Genomic DNA, 9,659 nt, shown 5'->3' on the forward strand with positions numbered 1-9,659 from the left:
AGACTCCGAACCTGAACAGATTGACATGCCCATATTCAGTTATAGTCATAGCGCCACCTATTGGCAACAGGAAGTGACATATTTTACGCTGTGACAGACTACTTCTAGAAATTTTTTGACATCAATGTCTTTTTTATGGACAGTCTAATCTAAAGTCCTGTGCAATGTTCAGTTGTGAAGATCTTGAGTTTTCGATAAAAGGTGTGTCCATGGCGCAGTGACGAAGTTCGATGTCTCGCCATGGGAATAAAAGATGTTATAACTCAGGCATAAAATGTCCGATCTTCCCCAAACTTCACATGTGTCATAAGAGTCCTGGCCTGAACACATCTGAAGGCAAATAGTCTATCGGGTGTGGCAAAATGGCTCTATAGCTCCAACTATACTCTTTCAATGGAGTGCACCTCGAGCTACGTTTCATTTACATGTACAAAAATTGGTACACACATGTAACACACCAATACCTACAAAAAAGTCTCTTGGTACAAAATTCGGATCCCAACAGGAAGTCAATTATTTTGAATTTTCCCTGCAAAATTAGTGTTGTTTTTGCCATTTCCAGGGGTTGTACTTTAATGAACTCCTCCTAGAGATTTATTCAGATCAACACCAAACTTGGTCAGTGTAATCTAAAGCCCTTTGCGATGTTAAAATGCAAAGATCTTGAGGTTTCTTTAAAGGGCGTGTCCATGGCGGCCTGACAAATTTCGATGTTTCGCCATGAAAAAGGAAGTTGCTGTAACTCAGACATACAATGTCCAATCTGCCCCAAACTTCACATGCTAGATAAGACTTCTGCCCTTAACAGATCTACATGCCCAAATTCAGTCATAGTCATAGCGCCACCTGCTGGCAACAGGTGGCGCTTTTTTTTGTGATCAGTCTAATCTAAAGGCCTGTGCAATGTTAAATTGTGGAGATCTTGAGTTTTTGTTAAAGGGCATGTCCATGGCACCATGACAAAATTTGATGTCTCGCCACAGCAAGAGAAGTTGTTTTAACTCAGGCATAAAATGTTCAATCTTCCCCAAACTTCACATGTTCGATAAGAGTCCTGGCCTGAACACATCTGAAGGCCAATATTCCATTATAATGATAGCGCCACCTGCTGGCAACAGGAAGATTGGAACATATAGGGAATATACTTTTTCTTTTTCTTTTATTAAGGACCATGTAAAATTTCTAACATAAATGTTTCCATTTGATGCATTGTACCAGAGTTAGCCGCAGGCTAATTTACATCTGCAGTCCATACAAATAACACTCCCCCACCTCCAATACAAAAAATAAAAAATAAATAAAATATGAAAAACACACAAACAAGATACAAAAAAAAAACACAATTTGACAGTAGCACATCAATGTAAGGGATTACAAATTTGATTGTTTTTCAGAGAAACTTTCAGTTCGGATTTAAAACTCTTAATGGAACTGCAGCTTTTTGTAACATCTGTTAGTGCATTCCACTGTGTGGTTGCTTTAAAAGAAAAAGCAGATTGTTTAAAAGTCGAGAGGCAATAAGGTATGTTACAGTCAAAAATAGATGCTATTCTAGTAGATTTGACAGAAATCGCAGAACGAGTGTGAACATAAACAAATAAGCATGCAGGGGCCAGGCCATGTAGAATCTTATACACTAGAGTCAAGTTAGAAAAGAGTATAAAGTTCTCAAAACTCAATAGATTGTGTTTCTCTAGAATCTTACAATGGTGGTATCGAAATGGCTTTTTATCAAAGATTTTTAAAGCTTGCTTATATACTGATTCTAGAGGTCTAATGGCAGATTCGCTGGCCTGTCCCCAACAGGTTACACAATATGAAATATGTGAGAAAATTAAAGCATGCATAAACACTTTGGCTACACCCATTGGGAGGGATGATCTAATCTGTCTGAAGTTTGCTAAATTATATTTTATAGTTTTTTTCATTTTCTTGATGTTTCTTAAAGTTAAGATTCGAATCTAAAATTATACCAAGGTATTTAAAGTCGGTAACTATATCAATTAATTCATTTTTAATAAAAATGTCTGCAGTTTGAATCTGCCGCTTATTTTTATAAAAGAACATACCTTTTGTTTTGTTAATATTTAATGTAAGACAGGATTCTTCAAGCCACTCAACAACGCCTTGCATGGCACAAGTTAATTTATCAGCCGCTAGTTGAGCATTTTTTGCATATGTGTACAACACAGTGTCATCGGCATATAATTGTATATCAACACCGTGACAATACTGTGGAAGATCATTAATATAAAGACTAAAGAGTAAAGGACCTAATACAGATCCTTGAGGCACACCAGTTGTGTTTTTCATATAACTCGAGCGTGCATCTTTAATTCTAACACACTGCATTCTATTTGATAAGTACGATGAGAGCCAGGCTAGAGTTTGTGCTGAAAAGTTAAAAGTAGAAAGCTTTGAAATAAGGACCTCATGATTTACTGTATCAAAGGCTTTGCGCAACTCCAAGAATACAGCAGCAACAACTCCTCCCTTATCAAGCTGTGTTCTTACTCTTTCTGTGAAGTGCAAAACGGCTGTTTCGGTGCAATAGCTCTTCCTGAAGCCAAATTGCATAGGATTTAAACCAGGGTTACAGTTATCTAGATGCGTTGTCAGCTGCTCTTTGATAATTTTCTCCATTACCTTGGATAATACTGGTAATATGCTTATTGGTCTATAGTTACTTGCTTCATAGTGGTCTCCAGATTTAAAGATAGGTGAGATGACTGTATGCTTCCAGTTCTCAGGAAAGCAGCTGTTCGTAATTGAAAGATTAATTAAATGTGTAATTGGGGTGGTTAAAGTCTCTGAATGTTTCTTAACTAACATACTATCCATGTTAAAAGCATCTATGCTTTTAGAATGCTTTAAAGAAGCAATAATCTTTTTAACTTGTCCTTCATTTGTTGTCATCAAATTAAAACCCTGTCCTTTATTAATATGTATAGTAGGAACGCTTTTTTTTTAAATGATTTCCTAACTCATGTACTGACTCAATAAAAAAAGAATTAAAGATAGAAGCAATCTCCACATTTTCTTCAATTTTCTTATCCTGAAATCTGAGCTGTATATCTCTTGTATGAAGTTGTTCTCGCCCTATGAGATTATTAATATTTTTCCAGGTTTCTTTACTATAACCTTTACTCTTATTTATTACTTGAAGATAAAAGCGTGATTTGGCTAATCTCAATTCCTTAACCACTTAATTCCTCAGTCCTTTATAAATTAAAATATCTATATCTCTTTTAGACTTATTAGCTTTTTTTAAGGCTGCGTCTCTACACTTCATCATTTGCCACAAGTTGTCACTAAACCAAGGTAGATTGACTCTCTTTCTGGGTTTTCTCTTGACCTTCACAATATTCAATTCAAGTTTATTTGTATAGCGCTTTTTACAATACAAATCGTTACAAAGCAACTTTACAGAAAATTATGTTTCTACAATATTTAGTAGTAGCTAGTAGTTTGTGCACGTTTGACAGGATTTTAGAAAAATAAAAATAATAATAATAATACAAGACGTAGTCAGCTAGATGATGAACTATCAATATTATTATTATTATATGATGCAGTCACACATGTAGCAATAATTGTTAGTTCTGTTTGTTGATTCAAGGTTAGGATCATCTGGGGTCCTCTGAGGGTCAGCATCCTCTCTTCTCAGGTGTTCTGGATCCAGACTGGAGCTTGTGTAAATCCTAGTTACCACGGGATGTAAATCCCGTGGCAAAACATAGAAACAAAATAGAGACATCATTAGCATAGCTGCTGATCCAACAAAGTAAAATTAGTTTAACCCAAGCTAAAGAATAAAAATGCAGATGCAACTACACTCACAATTTAAGAGATACATTATTCGAATGCTTGGCGAAAGAGATGCGTTTTTAATCTAGATTTAAACAGAGAGAGTGTGTCTGAACCCCGAACATTATCAGGAAGGCTATTCCAGAGTTTGGGAGCCAAATGTGAAAAAGCTCTACCTCCTTTAGTGGACTTTGCTATCCTAGGAACTACCAAAAGTCCAGCGTTTTGTGACCTTAGGGTGCGTGATGGGTTTTAGCGTTGTAGAAGGCTAGTTAGATACGCAGGAGCTAAACCATTTAGGGCCTTATAGGTAAGTAATGATAATTTGTAACTGATACGGAACTTAATAGGTAGCCAGTGCAGAGACTGTAAAATTGGGGTAATATGATCATATTTTCTTGACCTGGTAAGGACTCTAGCTGCTGCATTTTGGACTACCTGTAGCTTGTTTATTGACGAAGCAGGACAACCACCTAGAAGTGCATTACAATAGTCCAGTCTAGAGGTCATGAAAGCATGAACTAGCTTTTCTGCATCAGAAACAGATAACATGTTTCGTAGCTTGGCAATGTTTCTAAGATGGAAGAATGCAGTTTTTGTAACATTGGAAACATAGTTTTCAAAAGACAAATTGCTGTCCAATATAACACCCAGATTTCTGACTGTAGAGGAAGTAACAGTACATCCGTCTAGTTGCAGATTGTAATCTACAAGATTCTGTGTGGTGTTTTTTAGTCCAATAATTAATATCTCTGTCTTATCCGAATTTAATTGGAGAAAATTATTTGTCATCCAATCTTTTACATTTTTAACACACTCTGTTAGCTTAGATAATTGGGAAGTTTCATCTGGTCTCGTTGAGATATATAGCTGAGTATCATCAGCATAACAGTGGAAGCTAATTCCGTATTTTCTAATAATATTACCAAGGGGCAACATGTATATTGAAAATAGAAGGGGACCTAGGACGGATCCTTGTGGCACTCCATATTTTACTGATGATAAATGAGATGACACCCCATTTAAGTAAACAAAATGGTAGCGATCGGACAGGTAGGATCTAAACCATCTTAGAGCCTGCCCTTGAATACCTGTATAGTTTTGTAATCGATCTATGAGTATGTCATGATCTATGGTGTCGAACGTGGCACTAAGATCAAGTAAGACTAGAAATGAGATGCAGCCTTGATCTGACGCAAGAAGCAGGTCATTTGTAATTTTAACAAGTGCAGTTTCTGTGCTATGGTGGGGCCTAAAACCTGACTGAAATTCTTCATACAGATCATTTTTATGCAGGAAGGTGCTCAGTTGAGCAGACACCACTTTTTCTAAAATTTTAGATATAAATGGAAGATTTGAAATAGGCCTATAATTTGCCAGTACACTAGGATCTAGTTTTGGTTTCTTAATAAGAGGCTTGATAACCGCCAGCTTGAATGGTTTTGGGACGTGACCTAAAGATAACGACGAGTTAATGATATTGAGAAGCGGTTCTTCGGCTACAGGTAACAGCTTTTTTAGTAATTTAGTGGGTACAGGATCTAATAAACATGTTGTTGGTTTAGATACAGTGATAAGTGATAACATTCAGAAATGTTAATCCATGCATTTATGACCTCAAGGTTAGATTATTGTAATGCTTTATTGGGTGGTTGTTCTGCACGCTTAGTAAACAAACTACAGCTAGTCCAAAATGCAGCAGCAAGAGTTCTTACTAGAACCAGGAAGTATGACCATATTAGCCCGGTCCTGTCAACACTGCACTGGCTCCCTATCAAGCATCGCATAGATTTTAAAATATTGCTTATTACTTATAAAGCCCTGAATGGTTTAGCACCTCAGTATTTGAATGAGCTCCTTTTACATTATAATCCTCTACGTCTGCTACGTTCTCAAAACTCAGGCAATTTGATAATACCTAGAATATCAAAATCAACTGCGGGCGGCAGATCCTTTTCCTATTTGGCGCCCAAACTCTGGAATAACCTACCTAACATTGTTCGGGAGGCAGACACACTCTTGCAGTTTAAATCTAGATTAAAGACCCATCTCTTTAACCTGGCATACACATAACATACTAATATGCTTTTATTATCCAAATCCGTTAAAGGATATTTAGGCTGCATTAATTAGGTAAACCGGAACCGGAAACACTTCCCATAACAACCTATGTACTTGCTACATCATTAGAAGAATGGCATCTACACTAATATTTGTCTGTTTCTCTCTTGTTCCGAGGTCACCGTGGCCACCAGATCCAGTCTGTGTCCAGAGGAGAACCGGCCCCCCAACTGAGCCTGGTTTCTCCCAAGGTTTTTTTCTCCATTCTGTCACTGATGGAGTTTCGGTTCCTTGCCGCTGTCGCCTCTGGCTTGCTTAGTTGGGGACACTTCATCTACAGCGATATCGTTGACTTGATTGCAAATAAATGCACAGACACTATTTAACTGAACAGAGATGACATAACTGAATCCAATGATGAACTGCCTTTAACTATCATTTTTGCATTATTGACACTGTTTTCCTAATGAATGTTGTTCAGTTGCTTTGACGCAATGTATTTTGTTTAAAGCGCTATATAAATAAAGGTGACATTGACATTGACAAGTTTATTAAGCTCTTCCTGTCCTATATTTGTAAAGCACTGCAGTTTATCTTTGGGTGCGATGGATGAAACTGAAGTGTTAGACGCTGTAGAATCTACATTCGCTATTGTATTTCTAATGTTATCTATTTTATCAGTGAAGAAATTCATAAAATCATTACTATTTAACGTTGGTGGAATATTTGAATCAGGTGGCGTCTGGTAATTTGTTAATTTAGCCACTGTGCTAAATAAAAACCTTGGATTGTTTTGGTTATTTTCTATGAGTTTGTGGATATGCTCTGCCCTAGCAGTTTTAGAGCCTGTCTATAGCTGGACATACTGTTTTTCCTTCCAAGTTAGTTTTTCTCCATTTGCGTTCAAGACTACGAGTTACTTTCTTGAGAGAGTGAGTATTACTGTTATACCATGGCACAGTACGTTTTTCTCTAACCTTTTTCAATTTGATGGGGGCAACAGCTTCTAATGTATTAGAGAAAATAGTGCCCATGTTGTCAGTAATTTCGTCTAATTCATGTGTATTTTTGGGTACAAATAGCAGTTGAGATAGATCAGGCAGGTTATTTGCGAATCTGTCTTTGGTGGCTGGAACAATAGTTCTGCCCAGACGGTAACGCTGAGACATATAGTTAATATCAGTTATACGCAGCATGCACGATACAAGGAAATGGTCTGTAATATCATCACTTTGGGGTACAATATCTATAGCAGTAAGATCGATTCCATGCGATATAATTAGGTCTAGTGTATGATTAAAACGATGAGTGGGCCCGGTGACATTTTGCTTGACTCCAAAGGAGTTTATTAGGTCAGTAAACGCAAGTCCTAATGTATCATTTGCATTATCAACGTGAATATTAAAATCTCCCATGATTAGCGCCTTATCAACTGTAACTAGAAGGTCTGAGAGGAAATCTGCAAATTCTTTTAGGAATTCTGTATACGGCCCTGGTGGTCTATACATAGTAGCCAGAGCAAGAGATACATTAGACTTCTTTTGCATGTCTGACAGTGTAACATTTAGCAGAAGTATTTCAAAAGAGTTAAACCTGTATCCTGTTTTCTGGGTAACATTGAGAATATCACTATATATTGTTGCAACACCTCCGCCACGACCAGTCTGACGGGGCTCATGCTTATAACAGTAGTTTGGTGGAGTGGACTCATTTAGACCAAAATAATCATTTGGTTTTAGCCAGGTTTCAGTCAAGCAGAGTACATCAAAACTATTTTCTGTGATCATTTCATTTACAATAACTGCTTTGGGTGTGAGTGATCTAATATTTATGAGCCCAAACTTTAAAAAGTTTTTGTTCATTTACTTTACATTTTTCTGGTTTAATTACGATACGATTTTTTCTAGATCCTACACTATATTTTGACCTCACTATTCGGGGAACAGACACAGTCTTAATAGTTTTTACAGCGCAAGTACTTTTATCATTTAAGCGGGTGGAACAAAACTCATCATAATAGTTATTAGAGAATTGTCTTACTAGTCACATGGAACGATGTGTCCTGGAGATGTTGTCAGAGAGCAGCTCCGCTCCGATTCTGCTGGGGTGTAATCCATCAGCGCGAAACAGCCTAGGACGCTCCCAGAAAAGATTCCAGTTATTAACAAATAGCAGTTTCTGTTCTTTACACCATGACAACAACCATTCATTTAAAGCAAAAAGTCTACTGAACCTTTCGTGTCCTCGTCGATACGTGGGCAGTGGTCCTGACACGACGATCGTCGCCGCGGGCGTCGTGCTGCGAACCGTCTCGATCAGGCTGCTGAAGTCCCTCTTCAGCGTCTCCGTCTGCCGCAGCGTGGTGTCGTTAACCCCGGCGTGAAGCACGACCGCTCTGGGGCTCTCGTCGGCCTTCAGGATCGCGGGTATCTGCGCAGAAACATCGAGAACACGAGCACCAGGCAAACAATGAGTGTGTACTTTACCTTCGGCTAACGTAGCACTTACGTGTCGGACGATGGAGTCTCCGATGATCACAGCGTCGCGTCCTGTCTCGCGGAGGGGAGCGAAGCGGTTCCGGATGGAGATGTCGAAGGCAGGAGGGGGAGAAGTCGTCGCCCGGGACCCGGCTCGCGTCCTCCGCTGTGGATGCACCCAGGGTCCGTGGTGTCCCGGCGTCGCAGTGAAGGACATCTGGGAAGATCGCGTCCTGGGTGCACCGGGCCTGTGCAGAGAAACACACGGAGTAGACGTGGTGGGACTGTTAGCAGATCGCTGTATACTTACCCCGGACTTGTGAGCGTCAGCCCGGGATGATTCCAGCGCGGCTCTCCGCTCTCTCAGCTGGGCCTGCCTCACCTCCAGGTCGCGAATCTGCTTTCCCACGGCCTCGAGCTCGAGCTGCACAGAGTGGAGACATTCATCCGCCATTAAAGCAAGTAACAGTGATTACAGCAGTGGTAATGTGTGTGAATAGAGTATTAGCAATGTAAGCGCAGTTAGCTGCAACCGCGCCGCGGATGCTAACGGGCTAAAAGCTAATAGCGGACCCGGGAGATCAAAATAAAACTAGTGATAGCGAGGCGCTCTGATTGTTTTTGTTGTAGAATACAATAGAGGATATATTCACACGTTATATAAACGGAAACGATGATGTATAAAATTGATTTTTGAGTTAAAAATAGTCAATGAAAAGAATATAGTGACGGAGCTCAAACGCAGTACAGCCGCCAACAACAAACAGGAAGTTTGTTCAGCTCACTCACTGGATTCAGCTCACTCACACTAAATAAAAATAAAATTCCTTCTAACAGATTCAATTTTTGTTGTAAATAAATCACAACCATGATTCACATCTTCTATTGACAGAATATCATCCCAAACCAGACCATCGATCTCACTGTCAAATGCAGGTTGTTTACTTTTAGGTACATGACATATAATGTCTGTGTGATATGATGTTAAATTCTTAAATCTGTTTTTAGTTAATTTCCTTGATACAAGCATCAAAATTTGATCAGATAGCCCAGTGATCAGATTGTAGCTTTCTGTTATCCTCTCTGGTCTACTAGAGAAGACAAGATCCAACACTGTACTTGAATTTTTTGCAATTCTAGTTGGGCCTTTGATCAACTGTTTTAAGTTATATTTTTCTGTAATTGTTTTAAGTTTTCTCCTCTTCCCCTTGTCTGCCCAGTTTAAGTTAAAATCACCCATAAGAATAAGCTCTTTATTAAGATTACACTCTTTTAACATATCAATGAGTTGATCATAAAAAGTGTCATTTGCTG

General features: G+C 38.7%; 1 protein-coding gene across 2 annotated transcripts; it reads right to left on the bottom strand.

Annotated features, from left to right (window-relative positions):
* Positions 1-3,641: 3,641 nt before the first annotated feature.
* Positions 3,642-8,807, bottom strand: LOC132140286 (uncharacterized). Of its 2 annotated transcripts, XR_009433759.1 has the most exons (3): positions 8,656-8,807; positions 7,909-8,593; positions 3,642-3,701 (listed from the first exon to the last, which is right to left on the bottom strand). XR_009433759.1 is itself a non-coding variant. In XM_059549081.1 (2 exons), exon 1 carries the CDS (start codon positions 8,797-8,799, stop codon positions 7,912-7,914), a length of 888 nt encoding a protein of 295 aa, XP_059405064.1. In that variant the 5' UTR covers positions 8,800-8,807; the 3' UTR covers positions 3,642-3,701; positions 7,909-7,911. The 2 variants fall into 2 exon arrangements, 1 of the variants encoding a protein (XP_059405064.1); XM_059549081.1 differs by having other exon boundaries at positions 7,909-8,807.
* Positions 8,808-9,659: the final 852 nt, after the last annotated feature.

The sequence above is a fragment of the Carassius carassius genome, chromosome 5, assembly GCF_963082965.1.
Source record: "Carassius carassius chromosome 5, fCarCar2.1, whole genome shotgun sequence".
Lineage (NCBI taxonomy): Eukaryota > Metazoa > Chordata > Actinopteri > Cypriniformes > Cyprinidae > Carassius > Carassius carassius.

Bases quoted from the DNA above. Each gene is read 5' to 3' on its own strand.
- LOC132140286 (XM_059549081.1), bottom strand. From the start codon at position 8,799: ATGGCGGATGAATGTCTCCACTCTGTGCAGCTCGAGCTCGAGGCCGTG.